Source organism: Podarcis cretensis (assembly GCF_951804945.1).
Source record: "Podarcis cretensis genome assembly, chromosome: 2".
Lineage (NCBI taxonomy): Eukaryota > Metazoa > Chordata > Lepidosauria > Squamata > Lacertidae > Podarcis > Podarcis cretensis.
The window spans coordinates 124,186,684-124,213,551 of NC_137171.1; the positions used below are offsets into that span (position 1 = coordinate 124,186,684).

Consider the following 26,868-nt stretch of genomic DNA (forward strand, 5'->3'; position numbering starts at 1 on the left):
CTATTTGCACCCGGAGGTGCTTTCGAACTGCTAGGTTGGCAGGCGCTGGGACCGAGCAGCGGGAGCGCACCCCGCCGCAGGGATTCGAACCGCCGACCTTTCGATCGGCAAGTCCTAGGCGCTGAGGCTTTAACCCACAGCGCCACCTGCGCAGAGGGACTTCATATGTCCAGAAAGCTGTTCAACAGTGGAACAGACATCTTTGGGAGGTGATGGACTCTCTTTCATTGGAGGTTTTTAAGCAGGGGTTGGATGGTCTTCTGTCATGGATGCTTCAGTTGAGATTCCTGCATTGCAGGGGTTGGACTAGATGACCGCTGGGGTCCCTTCCACACTGGCAGAGAAAGGGGGCAGTGGGGATGGACTGCCTCCCCCACCCGGAAGAGTGGGGCAACGGAACCACCAAAGTCCACCCAACCATATTTATGTGAGATAAAGATGGCATCCGGCACGTTTCCACTGCGCCACTGGACGTCTGTGCCGATCGAAAACAACTTCAGCTCCCTTAGCATAGTCCTAGCAGAGTTCAGCAGAGATCAGCAGTGGGAGAAAACTGTTGCCGTGTGTGTGGATAATAAATCAGACTGAATGCAGGCTTTCTTTCTAATCTCCAACAGTCTTTAATGAGCAGCACAACATCATAAATCAGCCCGGCGAAACAGCAGGTATCCTTACGCTTCTCCGTCAAAAACGAAAGAGCTCTCACACACAGAGAAAGGTTCCCGTATGTGAACATAACCACGCCTCAGAATGTGAGACGTCACTTAGAACTGTTTAACCCTGTAAGTTCTGATTCTCCTCACAATTTACAGCACCTAAGAGACTCTGCTGCCGCCGTCGCTCTTGCAGCGATCAGCAATTCCTGGGGGGAGAAGGCGGCCCTCCAAGCCAGATGTTTCCTAGCTTATGCCTTGCCCACCCACTGCCACCCGCACACCTTCAAGGCCCAGTGAGGAGTCCGACGCTGCCCTACCTGGACGCACCTGGATGCAAAGCTGGCATCCACTGAGCAAGGGGAGGGACAGAAGGTGCCTAGACAGAGGCCCCTAGGAAAGTTAGGAAAATAAAGATTTAAGTACTTATGCTCACAAGGTTAAGTAAATAAACCAGAAAATAACATTTGCAACTGTATCTTATTTTTGCTTCTTTTAATAATTTCAATGGGGGGGGGGACAAAAACATGTCCGCACCGGGTCCTATCTGACCTTGCTACGCCACTGATTGAGTGTTAGCTCATTTGAGTGTTAGTTTCACATGAGATTTGTTTTTCTGCCCAATATTTATTTATCCTCCATCTTAAAGTCCCAGAGCAGGTTACAAAAATAGGCTCGTGTAAAGCCATCCCTGAGATGGCTTCTAGAGGCTGCATTTCTGAACCACCAAGATACGATTCATGCCCCGTGTAAATTGCTGTTTTCCTATTCATTTATTTTTTTTAAAAAAAAGAGGTGCTGGAACTCAGCATGAACACCATTCTTTTCCTCTTAGAAGGTGCCGGCTGGAAAAAAAGACTGTTTCCCCTTTGTAAGTGTAAAGTACTTAGCAGCTCCTGTGAACCTCCTGTTGCAGCTTCTGAGATGTGTTTGTCTTTCCGAAAGGTTTGTTCCCCCCTTAGACTGCTCTGATGGTGACTCTCTTTGTGAAACCCTTCTTCACCCAGCAGGACAAATCCTTCAACATAAGGAGAACCTCCTGGATCAGGCCAACAGCTCATCTAGCCCAGCATCCCGTTCACACAGTGGCCGGCCAGGTGATTGTAGGAAACCAGCAAGCACAGCATAAGCACGAAAGCACTCATGCCTCATCATAGCTGTCAACTTTACCCTTTTCTTGTGAGGAATCCTATTCGGAATAAGGGAATTTCCCTTAAAAAAAGGAAAAAGTTGACAGCTATGTGCCTCATATGATTCTCAGCAAGTGTATTCATACCTGGGGGATTTTGTAGGTTCCCAGCATATTTGAAATCTGGAGTGAAGTGTCAGAGTTGACCCCTTCAATGAAAACAAAGGGCTTCTTCTGTCTTCCGCAGTGGTAGTTTGGGACATTGGCCCTCCCAGGAGAAAGCAGATCTAGCGTGGCATCATAGGTCATCCTTGCATTGAAATAATTCTCATAGATGTCATAGCCCAGCGTGATGTTGGGTAAGATCCCGGGGTCCTGATTAATCTCATGGATGGCAATCATGAAGGACAGGAGATACCAGTATGCTACCATATCTGCTGCCCTGCAACAAAGCATGAAGCCTAATGTCAGTCTCCGTTCAGTGAAAAGTGTCAAGTCCCTGCTTTCTTAACCCTATAAGAAATTGCAGCCACAAGAATGAAGCAAAACAGAACATCCACATCGCATAATCAGCCATCTGTGAGTTTGTTGGAAGGTGAACGGCTGCTTGCCAGTCAAAGGGAGATTGAAGCATATTTGAGCCCTTGAGTGCTGGAAAGAGGGAGTGAATACAACTCTCAAATATATTGAGCAAAAGTTTGTAAAAGGACGGAGCACTAGTTCAAGGGGAGTGGTAAGTTATAAGAGTTTGTTTCCTTATTTTTGAAAAAAGAAGATGAGATGTAAAATAGAGATCTTTACAAGTCATATAATTCCTGCTTCTCATTGTTATTGCTGTTCCTATCCTATTCAGCACCCTCCTTTCACCCTAATGTCCCAGGGCAGGTGAACTGTACTGGCTGCCAGCTGATTTCTAGACTCAATTCAACGTGATTGTATGTTAACTTTATAAATACATTGCGACAATTTAATAGCTAAAGTCCTGCTCCTGTCAGAGGAGTGCAGATCAGGCCATCTTTACATGTCCCAAGTTAAGAAGTTGGGATGCAGATGTTTTCTGGCTCTTCATGATTCACCATCAATTTGTTTCTTTCCAATGGAAAAAGAATGGAGGGAAGCAATGCACATGCATTTTGTGTCTTCAGTGTGCAAGATCTAGAAAGCATAACTTATCCCTGGCATACAAGCATTACAGGCTTAGAGAATCACAGCTGAGCATAAGACTACTAAACAAGGTTCAATGTAGATGCCTACCCATTAATCACAATTTTGTCTGCTGTGCAGAAATTGCATGGGGGAAATGCAGCATACCTTATAATGTAAATGAAAGGGGGGGCAAGGAAATGGTGTCCAATATGAACAATTTGTAATGTAGATATGACCCCGCTTATGAGGTGGTCTCCTGGCTCGTAATAATTCATTGCATCTGGATGGTCCCTTCTCAAGTTCAATGGGCATTTTGCTTTCCGCATCCTAGAAGCTGCACAGGGAAGCCCCAGCAGCAGCAGCAACATCAATAAGAGCATCACTCTGGGTCTGCCTCCTGTCATTACGTCTGTTGTCACTGCTCTCAACTTAGCAAGAAACTGAGAGTCTCCAGGAAGACCGAAGCCCCAGAGAAAATGTGAGGAAAGGGATGATACAAAGCTTTCACACTGGCAGAATCCCTGCCTGCCTGGAAGATAAGTCAAAGCCCTCGATGGCACAAGAGGTCTTTAAATATGCAGCAAGCATTTCAAGCTCTGATTTCTGAAATATCTGTTCTTTGTGTCAAAAGTGGTTACATTGCTTGAGTTTTGCCAAGGAATAAATCACTATGATTATGATAATTATGCAGGGAATATACATCTCTGGAATCATCACAATCTGTTTTCTGGTGCTCTAGAGGGTAGGACTCGAATCAATGGCTTCAAGTTAAAAGAAAGGAGACTCTAACTAAACTTCAGGAAAAAGTTTCTGACAACAAGAGCTGTTTGAAAGTGGAATGGTCCCCCTTGGGAGGTTGTGGGCTTTCCTTCCTTGGCATAGCTGTCAACTTACAGATTTGAAAATAAGGGACCAGCAGCCTTGAAATTAAGGGACTAGCTTGCATTAACTAGCCACACACAAGGCATGCTAGCTCCACCCCCCCAGTCTTTCTTAGACTTCTTATTGGGTGAGCAACGCAGCCAAGCAACACAGTTGGAGCCTCCCTCCTCCCTGGCTGGCAGGGAGGGAGGGAGAGGAGCTGCTTCCTTTGAAATTTAAGGGACATCATTGAAGGGACATTTACGGGACATCCATCAATAAGGGACAGCAGCGGGACATGGCGCTGGAATAGGGGACAGTCCCTTCAAATAAGGGACACTTGACAGTTATGTTCCTTGGAGGTTTTTAAGCAGAGTTTGAATGGCCATCTGTCATGAATGCGTTAGTTGATATTCCTGCACTGCACGGGGTTAGACCGGATGCCCCTTGGGGTCCCTGCCAACTCTGCGCTTCCATAATGCTATGATTCTATGTTCACAATATCTCACTGATGTGGCAGAATGTGATCCTAGAATGACAATCATTTAAAATACATCACCAGATAAGCCGGGCTCAAACTATTCTTTCAGGACATGTTGGGGAACTTCTGTTGCTTGGCGGACAACATATGAAAAAACAACCATAGAAGCCCCCTCTGCCAGTCAAATATTTTATTTCAAAGTATTTATAACTCTCCCCATCACCTCAAATCCACTCCTGACGCATATGTTGGGCCTACTCACTCCACAGCTTTTTGACATTTGAATATTTCATTTTATACCTGCAAGTTGCTGCATTTTGTTATTGCCTTTCTGTTCACAGATCCCTACAATGGAAAGGAATGTACAAAGATTCAGATGGCATCTTTACTTTTTGTCGTCAGGTGCTCCTTTGTATTCAGACCAGGCCTTAGTAATATAATGTAGCACTTGGGAATGAAGATGCAGCCCAGAAGCCCAGCACTGGAGGCCAACATAGAGAAGATCTGCACGGCTACCATGTATTTCCCCTTGGTGCTCAGGTAGGTGGGAACAAAGGACACCCAAACACTGCAGAAGACCAGCATGCTTAAAGTGATCAGCTTGGCCTCATTGAAGGCCCCAGGCAGCTTCCTGGCTAGGAAAGCCACCGTGAAGCAGGTGGCAGCCAGGAAGCCCATGTAGCCAAGGGCACCATAAAACATGGCAGCAGACCCTACATTACATTGCAGGATAATCTCTCCGGCCTGGGAGTGCATATCAGTGTCTGGGAATGGGGGAGAGGTACTCAGCCAGGTGGTGCAGATGAGAACTTGGACACAGGAACAGGAAAGGACAACAGCGTTGGCCAGACTTTTCCCCAGCCATTTCTTCACCCTGTTCCCTGGCTTTGTGGCCAGAAAAGCCAGCACAACAGTAATGGTTTTGGCCAACAAAGAAGAGATAGCAACTGAGAAGATGAGGACAAATGCAATTTGTTGGAGAAGACAGGTGGCCTTTCTTGGCTGGCCAATGAAGAGCAAGGAGGACAAAAAGGAGAGCAAGAGGGATACAAGGAGGATGTAGGAAAGGTCCCTGTTGTTGACTTTGACTATGGGAGTTCCTGAGTATTTAATGAAAATTCCTAACACCAAGCATGTGATTAATGAGAATAATAAGGTAAAGAAAGACAAGAGAATCCCCAAATAGTCTTCATAGGACAGGAAAGTGATAATCTTGGGAACACATTGATCTCGGTCCTTGTTTGAGTGCTGATCTTCCGGACATTTGGTGCAGACATCTGCATCTGAAAGGAAGATGAGTCATTTGAGCACCCAGGGTCTCAAGCAAGGGACATTTCCAGCCCCAGCGGGAGATACTATGACTTGAATTGGCAATCTGTTGCGTGAAAAGCAGATGCCCCAACCTTGGGTAAAGGTTTTATGGGGGGGGGGGATAAAATGATACTGCTTTGGACAAGATTACAAAAGTTGCCCTATTCCTTCTCTCACTTGCCTTCCTCGGTGGAGATGGTCCCATTTACACAGGGAGCACAATCATAGCAGCAAAGTGGCTCTCCTTCCCGGATGACCTTGACATCCCCAATATGACAGCTCTCACCACATCTGGAATGAGGGACAGTCTGCCCATAAAGAAAGATGGTCAGGAGTTAGTGGTATTGTGGGATGTAAAGGTGCACTCAAGTGGAACCTTCCGACAGAGGACTAACGGCCTACATGTTCTAACCAGTTGCTGTGACAACCAGTTTGTCGGTTGCTGGTAGTTTTGCAAATAATTTTTATTAAGTTTCCATTTTCCAAGCCAATCATATCATATCATATTAATTATTCCAAATTATATCAATACATATCACAAAGTCCAAATATTAAACCAAATTTAAATTTTTTGTGGTGGGTACCAATGCTTTGAGTTCGGTAGGAGTCCAATCATCTTTGTATTTCTGCTACCTTGGTGTTCACATTCCTATCTTCTCATCTCCTTGTCATTGTCCTTTTTTTCTTAATAACCTCCGAGTTGTCTCCATAAGTGAGTTGAAAGAAACAGCCTTGTTTATATTCCTGTGTGAACTTTGTAATGCTCTCCCGTAATTCATCTCACATAGATCCAAGAGTCCTGTTCAAGCAGCAGTCGCCATTTTAGCCAGTTCTGATGAAATACAGTCTCGGGGTCCGCTCTTTAATTTTCCCAGACCCTTTGCACCTTATATCAGTCTTTCCAGAAGGGTTATTGCCCTTTCAGATTTACGATCCAAATCTAATAGCAGAACAGTGGCTCACCCCTTCCCCTACAACTGAAAGACTTGCAACCGGGTCTGCCTCTTAATGGCGGATTGCTTTTATAACTATGGAACAAGAAAGCCTCCCTTCTTTCCAGATCTTTCACAGAGTAACACCTTTTATTAACATTTTTTTGTTTCCACACAGTTTGTTTTTCAATCTCACTTGGTATCAGACATTGTGACGGTTCTTCAAGGGGGGGGGTGGTTGTTAGGTAAATCATATTGAAAAAGAAGAAAGTCCCCCCCCCCTTTTCCGCTCCGTTCAACATACCGTCATGGCTGTGCTTCCTTGATGTAATCCTTTGTTCATTCCGTCCCATCGCTCAATCTTCTCAGTGGTAGATTTATTTAGCAGATAATACACTCCTGCCCTTGCTCGAAGCATGTGCATTTACTTCTCCAATTTTTTTCTCTCTTAAACAACGCAACTAGTTTCGCTCCTGAAAGTAGCGTCCGGGAGTTCCAGAGCTCGCACAAGGGCTTTCCGCCCAGTGTCCCCACCCCCTCCATCTTTTGAACTCGGGGGTGATTTATGGACAATCGCGGGCGAGTACAGCATCTTCCCACCCCCTGGGAAGACGAGGGAGACTGATATACTCCCCATAATCAGCCTCTAATTACCTCGTGCAAGCCGGATAGATGGTATTGTGGGCCATCTTCCAAGGCGCCCCTAGTGCCCCGCCCCCCGGTTGCTGGTAGTTTTCAAAGATAACGGCTGAGTTGCAGTCACCTTAGGACCAACTTCCCTCTGGTATAGTTCATTTGCTTGTTATGTAACCTAAACCTGCCTTCAGGTATGCTTCTGTAAACCTGAATGAATCTGAGAGTAAAATAGTTTTATATTACATGAATCAGATTCGTATGTGTATTCCTGTAGAGGGATTCTAAGGGATTTTATACTCTGCTAAAGTAAACCTTCCCACAGGTATGTCTATCTCTGCAATAATACTGGAGCCGATACTCCCAGCTCCTGCCACCTAGCAGTTTGAAAGCATACTAGCTCAAGCAGATAAATAGATACTGCTGCTGTGGGAAGGTAAACGGCATTTCCGTACGCTCTGGTGTCCTGTTGCGCCAGAAGCGGTTTAGTCAGTCTGGCCAAATGAGCCAGAAAATCTGTCTACAGACAAATGCCAGCTCCCTTGGCCTGAAAGCAGAGATGAGTGCCACATCCCATAGTTGGATTTGACTGGATTGCACTGGATTGAACTTTACATTTACTAAATTGTTCAGGGAATTTTAAACAAAAATAGATTGTGAAGACCTCCAACAGAACCCCTCCAAAATTGAGTGATTAATAATAATAATAATAATAATAATAATAATAATAATAATTCATTATTTATACCCCACCCATCTGGCTTGGTTTTCCCAGCCATGCTGGGAAGTGATGCAGGTTGAGGCAAAAAATATTACTTTCATAAATATGCTCCTGGGACTTGAAGTGGGAGTGACTCTTCCTACAAAACTAAAAGCCCCTTTCAATCCAATATCCTCTTGTTTTCTTTTTCTTTTTGGATCAAAGTCAAATGTATCTGAATGATTTAACCCACCTTATTAAACCAAAGGGGCCACACGATGGCATCCTGATCAATGGTGACTTTTACGCCTGCGGATCCCTCTCTCTCCACACTCCCAACTTTCCCCACGTGAAGGGACTTATTGGCAAGCATCACAATGTTCACCACGTCAAAATCAGCTGTCAGGTCCCCATTCTCATCTAAATATGCTCCACCCATAGAAGCATTGTAGAACTGAAAATCACTCAGGAAACGGTGAAACTAGAATGACAGAGAAGATCGCAGCGTTTAAGAAAGTTGGCTGTTTCAGCCCAGGTGGTTCACATATTATCTAGGCACGTAGTGGCCATGGAGGGTTTTTCTATTTAATGTTCCCAATATACCGTATTTTTCGCCCCATAGGACACACTTTTCCCCCTCCAAAAATGAAGGGGAAATGTGTGTGCGTCCTATGGGGCGAATGCAAACTTTCGCTTAAGCCTGGAGAGGGAGAGGGGTCGGTACGCACCGACCCCTCTCGCTCTCCAGGCTTCGCGCAGCTCTCCGCAAGGCACGGGAGACCGGCGCTGGGCTCCCATGTCTTGCAGAGAGTTGGCTGAATTCCGAAGGCTGGGCGCACTAAGCTCAGTGCACCCAGACTTTGCGCAGCTCTCCGCAAGGCGCGGGAGCCCGGCGCTGGGCTCCCGCGCCTTGTGGAGAGTTGCCTGCATGCCGAAGGCTGGGCGCGCTAAACTCAGCACACCAAGACCCGCGCAGCTCTCTGTAAGGCGCGGGAGTTCGGCGCCGGGCTCCCACGGCTTGCGGAGAGTTGCCTGTTCTGGGGGCTGGGGTCGGGGGAAGCTCGGGCTTCCCCTGCCCCAGCCCCGCGCCTGGTGGGGAAATAATTTTTTTTTCTTTTATCCCCCCCCCCCAAAAAAAACTAGGTGCGCCTTATGGGACGTTGTGTCGTATAGGGCGAAAAAGACAGTACTTCTTTTTTAAAAAAAATTACTTTCAATGCAAAGTTACAACAAAAATTACAAACATAAATTTCTAAAAAAAAGAACAAACCAACAAAAACAAATCAAAACAAACAGAAACCAAAAAGGGAAAAAAATCACACCTACCAAAAAAATCCCCTGCCCTCATACTAAGCTTTACATACATATACTTATATTGACTTTCTTCCTCTGTTTTGAGACCTCAAACATTTTAATCTTTCTGAATTGCTGTGTCTAATGTAAATTACCCCTATCTTTACACCTTTCGCACCGCTTTTAATCCTGCAAAGCTTCATTCGTTACATACCGATATACTTACTCCAGAACAATGAAAAAGACAAAAACTCAATACTATTACGAATTTGGAAGTGGAAGGAAAGGATATACAGAACCCAGTGGAGATTAGGAAGTGCTTTCAGAGGTATTTCAAACAACTTTATACACAGGAGAAGCAGAAAGAAATGGACATTGATCGATTTTTGAAAATAAATGGACTACACAAAATCTCTCAGGAAAAACAGCTAATGTTGAATTACAAAATAACGGATCAGGAGGTGGAAGGGGCCATTCAGAACATGCAATTAGGTAAATCTCCAGGACCAGATGGTTTGACTCCAAGATATTACAGATCTTTGAAAGAATGGTTAATACAAACATTGAAGGAAGTCTGCAATGAAATACTGGAAGAGAGAAAGGCACCAGAGTCGTGGAAGGAAACTTACATTACACTTATACCAAAAACAGAGACTGAAAAGACACAGCTCAAGAACTACCGCGCTATATCGCTGCTTAACGTGGATTACAAAATTTTTGCAGATATTTTGGCTAAAAGATTAAAAAAGGTGTTAGTAGAAGAAATCCATAAAGACCAAGCGGGCTTTCTCCCGGGCAGACATTTGTCTGACAACAGGAGGAATATAATTAATATTCTAGAAAAACTACAAGTGAATATCAATACTAAGGCAGTCTTGATATTTGTGGATGCAGAGAAAGCCTTTGACAACATTTCTTGGAGTTTTATGAAGAAGAATCTACGGGGGATGGGGGTAGGTCAAGGTTTTGAAAATAGTATAGGTGCAATTTATTCAGAACAAAAGCCGAAATTAATTGTGAACAATGTAGTGACAGAAGAGTTTAAGATTGAGAAAGGGACACAACAAGGTTGCCCAATTTCTCCATTGCTCTTTATATCGGCCCTCGAGGTTTTGTTAAATATAATTAGAAAGGACCAAGAGGTCAAAGGTATACAAGTGGGAGCTAAACAGTATAAATTGAAAGCATTTGCTGATGACTTAGTATTTACAGGAGCCAGAATCTAGTACTAAAAGGGTACTGGAACTGATTCAAGAATTCGGACAGGTAGCAGGTTTTAAGTTGAATAAGATGAAAACTAAGGTTTTAGAGAAAAACTTAACTGTGAATGAGAGAGAGAAGTTTCAGGAGGAGACAGGACTAACATTGGTTAAGAAAGTGAAATATTTAGGGGTTAACATGACTGCCAAAAATGTGAATTTATTTAAGGATAATTATGAAAAATGTTGGATTGAAGTGAAAAAGGATTTAGAAGTATGGACAAATTTGAAGTTATCATTGTTAGGCCGAATTGCTGTGATAAAAATGAATGTGTTGCCAAGGATGTTGTTTTTGTTTCAAACATTGCAAATTTTGGATAAGATGGATTGTTTCAAGAAGTGGCAGAAAGATATTTCCAGATTTGTTTGGCAGGGCAAGAAGCCTCGAATAAAATTTAAGATATTAACTGATGCCAAAGAAAGAGGTGGATTTGCCCTGTCAGACCTTAAACTTTATTATGAATCAGCTGCTTTTTGCTGGCTGAGAGAATGGCTGCTTCTTGAAAACACTGAAGTGTTGGATCTAGAAGGCTTTAATAATACATTTGGCTGGCATGCATATTTGTGGTATGATAAGGTAAAAGCACATAAAGCGTTTAAAAATCATATTGTTAGAAAAGCATTGTTTAATGTTTGGATAAGATATAAGGATTTGTTAGAAAAGAAAACCCCAAGATGGTTGTCACCAATGGAAGCGAAGGCACAGAAAAAACTCAATATGGAGGCCAAATGGCCAAAATATTGGGAAATTCTGGAACAAGATGGAGACAGAATAAAATTGCAGAGCTTTGAAAAATTGAAAAACAAAGTGCGAGATTGGCTCCATTATTACCAAATAATGGAGGCATACAATTTGGACAAAAAAATTGGCTTCCAGGTGGAAAAATCAAAATTGGAAACAGAATTGTTAGACCCAAAAATCAAGAATTTGTCAATGTATAACTTGCTGTTGAAATGGAACACTCAGGATGAAACGGTGAAATCAGCTATGATTAAATGGGCACAAGATGTTGGACATAACATTATGATGGCTGACTGGGAACAGTTATGGACCACAGGTATGAAATTCACGGCATGTAATGCCCTAAGAGAAAATTTAATGAAAATGATTTATAGGTGGTACATGACACCAGTCAAGCTTGAAAAAATTTACCATTTGCCCGACAACAAATGTTGGAAATGTAATGAGACTGAAGGTACATTCTTTCACCTTTGGTGGACATGCCCAAGGATTAAGACATTCTGGGAGATGATTTATAAAGAAATGAAAAAGGTATTTAAATATACCTTCCTGAAGAAACCAGAGGCCTTTCTCCTGGGCATGGTTGGCCAATTGGTATTAAAGAAGGACAGAACTTTTTTTATGTATGCAACAACAGCAGCAAGAATACTCATTGAGAAGTATTGGAAGACACAAGATTTACCCACCCGGGAAGAATGGCAGATGAAGTTGATGGACTATATGGAATTGGCGGAAATGACTGGCAGAATCCGAGATCAGGGAGAAGAGTCGGTGGAAGAAGACTGGAAAAAGTTTAAAGATTATTTACAGAAATACTGTAAAATTAATGAATGTTAGAAGAATGTTGGAATGAGGTTATATGGCTTTAGTAGAAATGTTATAAGGAATTAAGTATAAATAGATTAATAGAATATTAAAAGAAAAAATAAGCTTAGAATGTGTTAAGATAATCATAGGATAGAAAACAGAGGAAGATGGAAAGGAATTGCTGAAACGATTAACAGAAGTGGAATACAAAAAGGGGGGTGTGAGGAGGTCGTTGAAATAAGCGAATGAAAGATAAGATATTGAAATTGTTTGATGTGTTTTAAATTGTTTTTGTTTGTTTTTGTTTTGTTTTGTTAGTTTAATGTGTTAGTGTTATGTAGTGTTTTTGTATTGTATTGTATCATATTGTTCTTTTTGGGTAGTGTTTAAATTGTTGGAAAAGTAATAAATATTATTTTAAAAAAACAAAAGAACAATGTTTTTTTCATATCTTCTTTAACACAATCCCATTCCTTTGCTAATTTTTGGTCCGATTATCCCCTTAGGAATGCTGTGAATCTTGCCAAATTCATATAAGCACAATGTTTAATCTGCTATTATTTATTGATGGGATTCCACCCCCCTTTCCAGTTTTTTCCTATGATCATCCTGGGAGCTGTTGCTGCATAAAGGAATATTTTCCTTTGATTGCCGGGAATATCTTTTGTAATTATACCTAAAAGGAATGCCTCGCGTTTTTTACTAAAAGATATTTTAAACATCTTTTTGATTTCTTCATATATTTCATTCCAAAATTGTTGAATAGGTCGGCATTCCCGCCACATGTGAAACATTGTTCCTATTTCTTTCTTGCATCTCCAACAGGTATTTGATTTTGATTTATAATTTTTTTGCCAATTTTACTGGAGTTAATTACCATTGGTATATCATTTCCCCAATATACTTGAGGTCTTTCAGAATGGGCTCTTCCATCAGCTGAGCAGACCAAGAAATAGGTTCCGTCCTAGAGCCTCTGTGTTGGGGTTGGGGAGGGAATGGCACCTTCTCTCTGAGTCTTGCTCCAAGCTATGGCTGCGGCTGCGGTTGTGGCAGCTACCAGACAGGCTGCAGACTTGCAGGCCTGGAACTGCATGAGGCAGGTTTGTGACCCTCAACCAGGGTGAGAGGCTGGTTGAAAGGGAAATTAGGTTTGGTGGACTTCTCCGTTTGAGTGAGAGGCAGTGGTAGGAAAGTAGCTGGGGATCTAACATCTTCTTCTGACAGTGTGGGGCATGTCTAATAATGTGCCTTTGCTTAGTTTTCTGTGGCCTAATCCCACAACTGTAAACGGGGTGAATGGAAATGCTTTAATGCTTCCAGGTGGGCAGGTAGCAGGGCGTGGTCAAGATGCTGCTCCAATTCTCGTGGTGGTGGGCAGGGGAAAGCCTGGTTGGAGTGGGGAGGGGGCTGGCCACCATCAGGGGTGGAGGCCTAGGTGTTTGGTCTCTCTTCCTTGTTCCAGCCCTCTCACACCACCAGAGGTTACTAGTAGCAGATCTACTGAGCCCTCTGGTCTGGTGCTGCTACTGCTGAATGTCAGATCAGTCCATGTGAAAACCATGCTCTTTCAAGATTTGATCGTACATGAGAGGACTGATCTGACTTGCGTTACTAAGAACTTTCTGGCCCTAAGAGCTGTTCAGCAGTGGAACAGTCTCCACCATCTCCTTGACTAGGGAGCCTCTTCACCTTGTAATGGATTTGTGAAGAAACTTTGGAACTTCTTACATGCAGTAGAATTCTATCTTGCTTTAACTTTGGAATGCTTTGCTTGTCTTTGATATTAGGAAAGTGAGATATGATGACTATGATGGAAATAATCATGATGGTATACGTAGGAATGTATATGAATGGAGATTTAATATGAATGTCATTTCTTTTTGAGGAATCTTTAGTCTTCTCTTTGAAAGGGTGACATGATTATTGCTAACAGTCCATAGCCCTGCAGATCAAGGTAACTATTGAAGGGCCTATCAATTCTGTATCAATCATTTTGACCTACAGTATTTGATAACCTTATTTATCTCCTCTTTTTTAATGCTTGGTAAATTTCTGTTAATTAAAGGAAATGGATCTATGAATCCGTCATTAAATCGATTTTCATTTAAAATGGAACAATATCTATCCAGATCATTAGAGATTAAAAACGAATACCTGTGATGGTTGGACTTTTTCATCTTCCAACCTGTTCTCTCCCACCATCACCACCCTCTTGGATTTAGAGGAGTACGCAGCATTTAAGGCATGGGCCAGAGCTTGGACCGTGTTGTAAATGCTGTAGGTGTCCTGAAACAGGCTCCTTTCAAGGACATCTTGAGAGAACCCCAAAAGGGTCTCCTTCACTCTGCATCGCCTCTGGCCTTTCACAGACAACACATGCTTTGAATATAAGCAATGATAGCCTTCAGGCCAACATGGATAGAAATTCTTATAGGAGAAATCAACTGGCAGATTACCATCGTGTTTTGCTCTTTCTTTGGTCTGGATAAACAAAGATAAATATCCATGAATGTGTTTGTTCCAAAGTATTTGCGGAGACATGTTGGAGCTGACATATGAGAGAGCTATTGTGATCCAAATTTTCCCAGTAATGGGTTCCAGGGTTTCACCCACTATTTGAAGTAAAACTGTAGCTTCAATGAAGGACTGAGATTCCCCATAGTAAAGAAACACGTTGATTCGCCTGTCCATGGAAAGTGAAATCTTCTGCTGGAGCTTTGCGGTCCATTGTAATGTAAAGAGATTGCATCGTGAAAGGGTTTGCGAGAAGACAACGCAGACACCATCCTTAGCAAGCGCAGGTGCCAGGGTGCTCAGAAACCTTTCTCCATTGTCAGAGTCAGAACCTATGAGCCCGATCCAAGTCCACCTGAAATGCAGGAGTAGCCTGACAATCCCTGAGCCTGGGGGTTCTTCATTTGGGGTCATTCGGTAGAGCAAAGGAGATTGTGTTCTGTCAAGGGCATGATGAACAGAAGCATAACTGACCTAGGAGGAAAAGGAAGATATAGAGGGTTTATTTGGTCAACTGGAAATTGTGGTCCTATTATGCTGTGCTTCTCTGTAAAGGAGATGTAGGACACTTTGGGCAACAATACACTCTGGTCAGTGAACGAAATAAATCAATTCATTCATTATAGGCAACAATTTAATATGTCTTCCACATTATTCTCTCCCTGAATGTCCACCCCCCCCCCCCGATATTTAACACTATGTTGAGTTAAGATATGTTGTCATTGAGTGTAGTGGTGGAGGAAGCGGGCGGGGAATGTCCTTCCCTGGGAGCCATCATTGAGGGGAGATTACAAGAAGACACCCCGTGGGGGGGGGGGATTCGCAACCAACCCCCGAGAGTGGCGTCACAAGCCTCCGCAATCGGAGGATCCTTCACTCAGGGTTGCACCCTCCGCCACTGTCTGTACGGCGCTATTTCACACACCTGCCAATATAAGGATGTGCTCAGCTGTGATTCCGGCATTGCAGTGGGTTTTGATGGATTGGTTATTTAATTTTTATACTGCATAATATATTTAAAATATCTGTAAGCATTGCACAGAAAAGTGAAGCAACAACAGACACCTTAAATAAAATAATTCAAAAATGCACCGTTACTTTAAAAAAGATTACACGCACCCAACACATTTAGAGCATGTCGAAGGCTCTTGGTGTCCCCCAAAGAATCCTGACAGCTGTAGTTTCTTGGTAATTATAGCTCTTTGAAGGGTAAACCACAGTTGCCAGGATCCTTGTATTGAGTGCTTTACATTTATGGTGTACACAACAGCATCAGCAAAGGCACAATATGGAAATGAAAAGGCCCTAGACCTACTCAAGAAGCTCAGCTTCTTGAGGAAATGGGACTTGGACAATAATTCATGCATAACCACACAATCGTTTGCTAGAACATTGCTAGATTTAGACCCTAGATCTTATCTGCTGTCCTTTTAAAGTTGCACAGTTAGAACAGCAACGACCCACATTCATAAGAACAAGTAATGAAAAACAGCAGAACCTCCTGGATCAGGCCAACGGCTCATCTAGCCCAGCATCCAGTTCACACTGTGGCCAGCCAGCTGCATGTAGGAAACCAGCAAGCACAGCATGAGCACAAATGCACTCTGCCCTCATGTGATTCCCAGCAACTCAGCACCCAGAAGCATTGGTGCCTCCAGCTAGGGATGTAGATCATGCCTAGAAGCCTTTGCCTTCATGAGTTGGTTTAATCCTCTCTTACAACCTTCACTGCCTCCTCTGGGAGTGAGTTTCATCGTTTGTTTCCTGTTAAGGGAGGTTGCTGTTCTCTGTATGTTGTCTAGGCTAGTGTGTTCATACCTGGGGGATTTTGTAGGTTCCCAGCATAGTTGAAATCTGGAGTGAGGTGTCAGAGTTGACCTCTTCAATGAAAACCAAGGGCTTCTTCTCTCTTCCGCAGTGGTAGTTTGGGACATTGGCCCTCCCAGGAGACAGCAGATCTAGCGTGGCGTCATAGGCCATCCTTGCATTGTAATAATTGTCATAGATGTCATAGCCCAGCGTGATGTTGGGTAAGATCCCGGGGTCCTGATTAATCTCATGGATGGCAATCATGAAGGACAGGCGATACCAGTATGGTACCATATCTGCTGCCCTGCAACAAAGCATGAAGCCTAATGTCAGTCTCCATTCAGTGAAAAGTGTCAAGTCCCTGCTTTCTTAACCCTATAAGAAATTGCAGCCACAAGAATGAAGGAAAACAGAACATCCACATCGCATAATCAGCCATCTGTGAGTTTGTTGGAAGGTGAACGGCTGCTTGCCAGTCAAAGGGAGATTGAAGCATATTTGAGCCCTTGAGTGCTGGAAAGAGGGAGTGAATACAACTCTCAAATATATTGAGCAAGGGTTTGTAAAAGTGTGAGGCACTAGTTCAAGGGGAGTGGTAGGTTTTAAAGTTTGTTTCTTTATTTTTTTAAAAAGAAGAGGAGATGTAAAATAGAGATCTTTACAAGTCATATAATTCTTGCTTCTAATTGTTATTGCTGTTCCTATCCTGTTCAGCACCCTCCTTTCACCCTAATGTCCCAGGGCAGGTGAACTGTACTGGCTGCCAGCTGATTTCTAGACTCAATTCAACGTGATTGTATGTTAACTTGATAGATAGATTGTGACAATTTAATAGTTATAGTCCTGCTCCTTTCAGAGGAGTGCAGATCAGGCCATCTTCACATTGCCCAAGTCAAGAACTTGGGATGTAGATGATCTCTGGATCTTCATGATTCACCATCAATTTGTTTGTGTTTTTTTCCAGTGGAAAAAAGAAAGGAGGGAAGCAATGCACATACATTTTGTGTCTTCACTGGACAAGTTCTAGAAAGCAGGATTTGTCCCTGGCATATAAGCATTAGGGGCTTGGGCAGTCACAGCTAAGCACAACCGTATTAAAGAATATGCTATGTATATATGCCTACCCATCAATCACAGTTTTGTCTGCTGTGCAGAAATTGCATGGGGAAATGCAGCGTACCTTGTACCGTAAATAAAAGGGGTGGCAAGGAAATCGTGTCCAATATGCAGAATTCGTAATGTAGACATGACCCCACTTATGAGGTAGTCTCCTGGCTCGTAATAATTCATTGCATCTGGATTGTCCCTTCTCAAGTTCAATGGACATTTTGCTTTCCGCATCCTAGAAGCTGCACAGGGAAGCAGCAGCAGCAGCAGCAACATCAATAAGAGCATCACTCTGGGTCTGCCTCCTGTCATTACGTCTGTTGTCACTGCTCTCAACTTAGCAAGAAGCGAATTAGATGAAGCCCAAAGTCTCCAACAAGACCGAAGCCCCAGAGAAAATGTGAGGAAAGGGAGGATATGACGCTTTCACACTGGCAGAATCCCTGCCTGCCTGGAAGAGAAGTCAAAGCCCTCGACGGCACAAGAGGTCTTTAAATATGCAGCAAGCATTTCAAGCTCTGATTTCTGAAATATCTGTTCTTTGTGTCAAAAGTGGGTACATTGCTTGAGTTTTGCCAAGGAAAAAAATCACTATGATTATGATAATTATGCAGGGAATATACATCTCTGGAATCACTGTGGAGCTTGAGCAGCAGCTGCAGAGCTGGAAGAAAACATCACAATCTGTTTTCTGGTGCTCTAGAGGGTAGGACTTGAATCAATGGCTTCAAGTTAAAAGAAAGGAGACTCTTAACTAAACTTCAAGAAAAAGTTTCTGACAACAAGAGCTGTTTGAATAGTCCCGCTTGGAAGGTTGTGGACTTTCCTTCCTTGGAGGTTTTTACTCAGAGTTTGGATGACCATCTGTCATGACTGCTTGGTTGAGATTCCTGCATGGCAGAGGGTTGAGCTACATGTCCCTTGGGATCCCTCTTCAAACTTTACACTTCCATAATTCTATGATTCTATGTTCACCAGATAAGCCAGGATTAAGCTATTTTTTTCAGGACATTGTGGGGCCTGATATGATGAACATCTGCTGCCTGATGGACTTTTGTTATGCATATGGGGGGGGGGGGCTTAAGCCTCCTGTGCCAGTCGAATATTTTATTTCAGAGTATTTGTATCTCTCCCCATCACCTCATATCCTCTTCTGACAAAGTTTTTTGATATTCGAATATTTTTTTTTTAATAAATGTTTATTAGAGTTTCCAATTTAATACAAAAAACAAAAATACACAATTACACAATTAAAAAACAAAAACAAAACACATATAATTTCCAATACTTATTTCTATTACCTTGTTTCTCGGACCTTCTCTCACCTCCCCCTTTTGTATTCCAGTTCAAAACTTAATTCAGCAAATCCTTATTGTAACTTATTATATATTATTTTAACTTATTACTCCACTTTTACATTACAGCTGGAAACCACTTGATTTCTGTCCAACAACTTTCTAACATTCGTTAATTTTACAATATTTCTGCAAATAATCTTTGAGTTTCCTCCAGTCCTCTTCCGCCAACTCTTTTCCCTGGTCTCGAATTCTGCCAGTCATTTCTGCCAGTTCCATATAGTCAATCATCTTCATCTGCCATTCTTCCAGAGTGGGTAGATCTTGTGTCTTCCAATATTTTGCAATCAATATTCTTGCTGCTGTTGTTGCATACATAAAGAAGGTTCTGTCCTTCTTTGGCACCAATTGGTCGACCATGCCCAGGAGAAAGGCCTCTGGTTTCTTCAAGAAAGTGTACTTAAGTACTTTTTTCAATTCATTATATATCATTTCCCAGAAAGCCTTAATCCTTGGGCACGTCCACCAAAGGTGAAAGAATGTACCTTCAGTCTCTTTACATTTCCAACATTTATTATCGGGCAAATGATAAATTTTTGCAAGCTTGACTGGGGTCATGTACCACCTGTAAATCATTTTCATAATATTCTCTCTTAAGGCATTGCATGCCGTGAATTTCAAACCAGTGATCCATAACTGTTCCCAGTCAGCAAACATAATGTTGTGTCCAACGTCTTGTGCCCATTTAATCATAACAGACTTCACAGTTTCATCCTTAGTGTTCCATTTCAACAGCAAGTTATACATCTTAGACAAATTCTTAGTTTTAGGTTCTAACAATTCTGTTTCTAATTTCAATTTTTCCACCTGGAATCATATTTTTTTATCCATTTTATAAACCTCCATTATCTGGTAATAATGAAGCCAGTCTCGTACTTTACTCTTTAGTTTCTCAAAACTCTGCAGTTTCCAATTGTCTCCCTCTTGTTCCAAAATCTCACAGTATTTTGGCCAATTGGACTCCATGTTAAGTCTTTTGAAAGCCTTAGCTTCCATCGGTGACAACCACCTTGGAGTTTTATTTTCCAATAAGTCTTTGTATCTTATCCAAACATTAAACAATGCTTTCCTGACAATATGATTTTTAAACGCTTTATGAACCTTAACCTTGTCATACCATAAATATGCATGCCACCCAAAAGCATTATTAAAACCTTCCAGGTCCAAAATGTCTGTGTTCTCAAGAAGCAGCCAGTCTTTCAACCAGTAAAAAGCTGCTGATTCATAATAGAGTTTGAAGTCCGGCAGGGCAAAGCCCCCCCTTTCCTTTACATCAGTTAAAATCTTAAATTTTATTCTGGGCTTTTTGCCCTGCCAGACAAATTTAGAGACATCTTTCTGCCACTTCTTGAAACAATCCATCTTGTCCACAATTTGCAATGTTTGGAACAAAAATAACATTCTAGGCAATACATTCATTTTTATAACTGCAATTCGGCCCAACAAGGAAAGCTTCAAATTTGACCATATTTCTAAATCTCTTTTCACTTCTGACCAGCATTTTTCATAATTATCTTTAAATAGGTTCACATTCTTCGCTGTCATCTTAATCCCCAAATATTTAACTTTCTTAACCACAGTCAAGCCAGTCTCATTCTGAAACCTTTCTTTTTCCATTGATGTTAAATTTTTCTCTAAAACTTTAGTTTTTGACTTATTCAGCTTAAATCCTGCTACCTGACCAAATTCATTAATTAGGTCTAAAACCCTTTTCGTACTAGATTCTGGCTCCTGTAGGGTTAAAACTAGGTCATCTGCAAATGCTCTCAATTTATACTGTTTGGCTCCGACCTGTATCCCTCTAACCAACTGGTCTTTTCTAATCATGTTCAGCAAAACCTCCAAGACCGATATAAAAAGCAGTGGGGAGATTGGGCACCCCTGTCATGTCCCTTTTTCTATCTTAAACTCCTCCGTAACCACGTTATTTACAATTAATTTTGCTTTTTGTTCTGAATAAATTGCACCTATACCGTTTTCAAACCCTTGCCCTACCCCCATACCATGTAAATTCTTTTTCTCCGCGTCCACAAATATAACGAATATTTCATTTTATACCTGCAAGATGAAGTTGATGGACTATATGGAATTGGCGGGAAAGACTGGCAAGATCCGAGACCAGGGAGAAGAGTCAGTGGAAGAAGACTGGGAAAAGTTTAAAGACTATTTATAGAAATATTGTAAAATTAATGAATGTTAGAAGAATGTTGGAATGAAGTTATATGGCTTTAGTAGAAATGTTATAAGGAATTAAGTTTAAATAGATTAATAGAGTATTAAAGGAAAAATAAGGTTAAAATGTGTTAAGATAATTACAGGAGTGAAAACGGGAAGATGGAAAGGAATTGCTGAAATAATTAATAGAAGTGGAATACAAAAAGGGAGGTGTGAGGAGGCCGTGGAAATATGTGAAAGAAAGATAAGATATAGATTTTTTTCTTCTTTTTCCCCCTTCTTTCTTTTTTGATGTGTTTTTAAATTGTTTTTGTTTTGTTTTGCTAATTTTTATGTAGTGTTTTTGTATTGTAATGTACTGTTTTTTCTTTGTTTTTTTTGTAAGTGTTTAAATTGTTGTAAAATTAATAAATATTATTTTTTTAAAAAAAGATAAACAAAACAATGCCCGACCTGAAGAATTTGGAGCAAATGATTCAGCAGAGGAAACACAGCCCAGAATAACTAAGGAGATAGTACAAGAATACTTGGCTAGTTTAGATGTATTCAAGTCTCCAGGGCCAGATGAACTGCATCCAAGAGGATTAAAAGAACTGGCAGATGTGATCTCAGAACCACTGGCAGTCATCTTTGAGAATTCCTGGAGAACAGGCGAAGTCCCGGCAGACTGGGGGAGGGCAAATGTTGTCCCTATTTTCAAAAAGGGGAAAAGAGAGGACCCAAATAATTACCGCCCAGTCAGTCTGACATCAATACCAGGGAAGATTCTGGAGCAGATCATTAAGCAAACAGTCTGTGAGCACCTAGAAAGGAATGCTGTGATCACCAATAGTCAGCATGGATTTTTGAAAAATAAGTCATGTCAGACTAACCTGATCTCGTTTTTTGACAGAATTACAAGCCTGGTAGATGAAGGGAACGCAGTGGATGTAGCCTAACTTGATTTCAGCAAGGCATTCGAAAAGGTGCCCCATGATATTCTTGTAAAGAAGCTGGTAAAATGTGGTCTTGACTATGCTACCACTCAGTGGATTTGTAACTGGCTGACTGACCGAACCCAAAGGGTGCTCATCAATGGTTCCTCTTCATCCTGGAGAAGAGTGACTAGTGGGGTGCCACAGGGTTCTGTCTTGGGCCCGGTCTTATTCAACATCTTTATCGACGACTTGGATGATGGACTCAAGGGCATCCTGATCAAATTTGCAGATGACACCAAACTGGGAGGGGTGGCTAACACCCCAGAGGACAGAATCACACTTCAAAACGACCTTGACAGATTAGAGAACTGGGCCAAAACAAACAAGATGAATTTTAACAGGGAGAAATGTAAAGTATTGCACTTGGGCAAAAAAAATGAGAGGCACAAATACAAGATGGGTGACACCTGGCTTGAGAGCAGTACATGTGAAAAGGATCTAGGAGTCTTGGTTGACCACAAACTTGACATGAGCCAACAGTGTGACGCGGCAGCTAAAAAAGCCAATGCAATTCTGGGCTGCATCAATAGGAGTATAGCATCTAGATCAAGGGAAATAATAGTGCCACTGTATTCTGCTCTGGTCAGACCTCACCTGGAGTACTGTGTCCAGTTCTGGGCACCACAGTTCAAGAAGGACACTGACAAACTGGAACGTGTCCAGAGGAGGGCAACCAAAATGGTCAAAGGCCTGGAAATGATGCCTTATGAGGAACGGCTAAGGGAGCTGGGCATGTTTAGCCTGGAGAAGAGGAGGTTAAGGGGTGATATGATAGCCATGTTCAAATATATAAAAGGATGTCACATAGAGGAGGGAGAAAGGTTGTTTTCTGCTGCTCCAGAGAAGCGGACACGGAGCAATGGTTCCAAACTACAAGAAAGAAGATTCCACCTAAACATTAGGAAGAACTTCCTGACAGTAAGAGCTGTTTGACAGTGGAATTTGCTGCCAAGGAGTGTGGTGGAGTCTCCTTCTTTGGAGATCTTTAAGCAGAGGCTTGACAACCATATGTCAGGAATGCTCTGATGGTGTTTCCTGCTTGGCAGGGGGTTGGACTCGATGGCCCTTGTGGTCTATTCCAACTCTATGATTGTATGAATCAGATGGCATCTTTACTTTTTGTCGTCAGATGCTCCTTTGTATTCAGATCAGGCCTGAGTAAAATAATGTAGCACTTGTGCATGAAGATTCAGCCCAGAAGCCCAGCACTGGAGGCCAACATAGAGAGGATCTGCACGGCTACCATGTATTTCCCCTTGGTGCTCAGGTAGGTGGGAACAAAGGAGATCCAAACACTGCAGAAGACCAGCATGCTGAAGGTGATCAGCTTGGCCTCATTGAAGGCCCCAGGCAGCTTCCTGGCTAGGAAAGCCACCGTGAAGCAGATGGCAGCCAGGAAACCCATGTAGCCAAGGGCTCCATAAAACATGGCAGCAGACCCTACATTACATTGCAGGATAATTTCTGCAGGTTAGGAGTGCAAGTCTGAGTCTGGGAATGGGGGAGAGGCCCCCAGCCAGGTGGTGCAGATGAGATTAATGTGATTTGAAATAATGTGATATGATTGGCCTGTTAATAAAAATTATGTTGTTTTTTTTTAAAAAAAAGATCAAAACATGATGGTAATCTGCCAGTTTCCTACGCCCATAGTGATTTCGATCCGTCTTGGCCTGAAGGCTATCATTGCTTATATTCAACGCACGTGTTTTCTGTGAAAGACCAGAAGCGATGCAAAGTGAAGGAGAGTCTTTCAGGTTTCCCTCAGGACGTTCTTGAAAGGAGCCTGTTTCAGGACACTTACAGCATTTACAACACGGTCCGAGCTCTGGCCCATGCCTTAAATGCTGCGTATTTCTCTAGATCCAAGAGGGTGGTGATGGCGGGTCAGAACAGGTTGGAAGATGAAAAAGTTCAACCATCACAGGTATTCATTTTAAATAACAATTTGTTCATTGACAGATTTGTAGGTCCATTTCCTTTAATTAACAGAAATTAACCAAGCATTAAAAAGGACATAAATGAGGTTATAAAATACTGTTCATCAAAATGATTAAAGCAGACAAAGCTCATACCAAGAAAAACTTAGTTGGTCTCTAAGGTGCTACTGGACATTTTTTTAATTTTTAAAATATATTTCTACTGTGTCAGAACAGCACGGCTACGTACCTGAGTCAATATGATTCGGTACAGAATTAATAGACCCTTCAATAGTTACCTTGATCTGCAAGGCTATGGACTGCTAGCAATGATTATGTGACCCTTTCAAAGAGAAGACCAAAGATTCTTTAAAAGGAAATGACATTCATATTACATCTCCATTCATATACATTCCTAGGTATGCCATCATAATAGCAAGATAGCATTATACTACAAGTAAGAAGTTCAATAAAGTGTATTTCCAAAGTTTCTCCACAAACCGATTCCAAGACCAAATGGTTCCCTGGTCTAGGAGATGGTGTCTCTATAGACAAGAGCAACACACCTGCTTTCACCCCCTAGTCTAGCCTGGTGCAGGATCATAAACTCAGGTGGGCAGAGCGAGGTAGGGTCAGACACACCCAGTTTGTTCACCCAAATTATGGAAACAAGGAATTGTAGAATTAGAAGGAACCCTGAAAGTCATCTAGTCCCACATATTGCAATGCAGGAATCTCGAGTAAATCATTCTTGACAGATGACCATCCAACCTCTCTTGAAAAACCTCCAATGAAGGAGAGTCCACAACCTCCGAGGGAGACTGTTCCTCTGTCAAACAGCTCTTAGCATCAGAAAGTTCTTGGGAATGCAAGACAAATCAGTCCACTCATGTGCAATCAAATCATGAAACAGCATGTTTTTAACATGGACTGATCTCACATTCAGCAATAAAATCATGAAACAGCATGTTTTTAACATGGACTGATCTCACATTCAGCAGTAGCAGCAGCAGACCAGATGTCTTTGTAGATCTGCTACTAGTAACCTCTGGTGGTGTGAGAGGGCTGGAACAAGGAAGAGAGACCAAACACCTAGGCCTCCACTCCTGATGTTGGCCAGCCCCCCCCCCCACTCCAACCAGCCTTTCCCCTGCCCACCACCACGGGAATTAGGGCAGCATCTTGACCACGCCCTGCTACCTGCCCACCTGGAAGCATTAAATCATTTCCATTCACCCCGTTTACAGTTGTGGGATTAGGCCACAGAAAACTAATCTAAGGCACATTATTAGACATGCCCCATACTGTCAGAAGAAGATGTTAGTTCCTCTAGCTGCTTTCCTCCCATTGACTCTCATTCAGAGGGGGAAGTCCACCAAACCTAATTTCCCTTTCAACCAGCCTCTCACCCTGGTTGAGGGTCACAAGCCTGCCTCATGCAGTTCCAGGCCTGCAAGTCTGCAGCCTGTCTGGTAGCTGCCACAACCGCAGCCGCAGCCATAGCTTGGAGCAAGACTCAGAGAGAAGGTGCCATTCCCTCCCCAACCCCAACACAGAGGCTCTAGGATGGAACCTATTTCTTGGTCTGCTCAGCTGATGTAAGAGCCCATTCTGAAAGACCTCAAGTATATTGGGGAAATGATATACCAATGGTCCTTAACTCCAGTAAAATTGGGGTAAAATTGGCAAAAGATAAAGATGACCTATCAAGATATTGGGGGCCCAAGTTGTTTCAGGGTTTTAAGCACTAACGTGAACAATGAAATCTGAGCTTCCATGGACAATGTTGCTGGACTCCAAAGCTGTGGACCTCGTCCACCCAGAGGAGGGCAGCCCCTTTTAGCTCAGACCATCTTCCCACTCAAGAACATGGCAGATAGAACATCTCTAAGTTTTCAGAATTCATCTTCAATTTCCTTTAGGAGCAGATTATTTTGCGGACCTTCAAGAAACGATTGGAAGCAATGCACTGGGCATTTGTGTCAAGTTTAAGGTTTAAAATAGTGAATTGCAAAACCTCCTGTGGGACTTCCCTATATATCAGGAGTCCAGGTTCTCACCTTAATACGCGGTACACGAAGATAATTAAAAAGAGGATTTATTGCAAAAAACCAACAACAGATAACTCCGGTGGCTGTAACGTACCACTGTCATTAATCACGATGATCCTTCCTGAACTCTCCTTTCTTTTTCTACAGAATATACTGAACCGGCTCTGTTTGCGCCCTTTGTTTTTCTTCCTGTCTAACAGACTTCCCATACAGCGATGGCACGAACTAATTGGCTCAGCTCCGACTTCCTCTTTTCCTGTCTATTTTCCCGCCTGTTCACTCTTTCGAAGAGTGTTGGCTCTGTTCCCCCTCTCTCGCAAAATAGAGCGTCCTCATCGCATAATCAGTCATCTGTGGGTTTGTTGGAAGGTGAACGGCTGCTTGCCAGTTAAAGGGAGATAGAAGCAGGGCAGGTGAACTGTACTGGCTGCCAGTTGATTTCTAGACAAAGTTTGGATGGGCATCTGTCTTGGGTGCGTTAGTTGAGATTCCTGCATTGCCGGGGTTGGACTAGATGAACCTTGGAGTCCCTTACAACTCGATGATTCTATGTTCACAAAATCTCACTGATGTGGCGACATGTTGTGGAAAACGTCAGAGGGGAAAGTGATCCTTGAATGACTTTTATTTAAGATACACCACCAGATAAGCCAGGATCAAGCCATTTTTTCAGGACATTTTTTGCGCCTATGTGCACATCTGAAAGCCCAAGAAGCAGTCCCATCACTCACACCCCACAACCTATTCTACTAGCTACAACATAATGCTTCTTTCACCAATAATGGGATAAGGGATCCCTGCTGGCATCAGGGATGTGGTTTGGGGGCACATGGGCCTATGAACTGCTTTGAAGGGATGATAATGGACTCTTATTGTTTTCTGGTAGCTAACATGTGAGTGTTTAACCTTAGATAAGTGACAATGGTAGGTAAAGGTAAAGGGACCGGACCATTAGGTCCTGTCGTGACTGACTCTGGGGCTGCAGCGCTCATCTCACTTTATTGGCCGAGGGACAGC

At 42.5% G+C, this 26,868-nt stretch overlaps 3 protein-coding genes across 4 annotated transcripts in view; 1 reads left to right on the top strand and 2 right to left on the bottom strand.

Annotated features, from left to right (window-relative positions):
* Positions 1–22,979, top strand: part of LOC307208461 (uncharacterized protein) — a 45,316-nt gene extending 22,337 nt beyond the window's left edge. The window contains exon 2 of the mRNA XM_079963047.1: positions 21,971–22,979. Coding sequence (XP_079819173.1) covers positions 21,971–22,817 — 847 coding nt within the window. The 3' untranslated portion in view covers positions 22,818–22,979. The remainder of the gene's footprint in view (positions 1–21,970) is intronic.
* The window catches only part of LOC307208556 (vomeronasal type-2 receptor 26-like), a 56,300-nt gene that overhangs the window by 6,139 nt on the left and 23,293 nt on the right, over positions 1–26,868 (bottom strand). Inside the window, exons 1-2 of one of the 2 annotated variants that reach the window (XM_079963258.1) lie at positions 3,094–3,347; positions 1,930–2,224 (exon numbers count right to left, since the gene is read on the bottom strand). In XM_079963258.1, the coding sequence (XP_079819384.1) occupies positions 1,930–2,224; positions 3,094–3,332 (534 nt within the window). In that variant the 5' untranslated portion in view covers positions 3,333–3,347. Of the gene's footprint in view, positions 1–1,929; positions 2,225–3,093; positions 3,348–26,868 lie in introns of those variants that run through there. The other variant, XM_079963259.1, reaches the window with a different exon arrangement.
* LOC307209860 (vomeronasal type-2 receptor 26-like) lies at positions 4,171–5,569 on the bottom strand (the record flags this gene model as incomplete). The annotated part of the gene is made up of 1 exon (XM_079965224.1): positions 4,171–5,569. A coding segment is annotated over one exon (927 nt), but the record flags the coding sequence as incomplete, so codon positions are not given.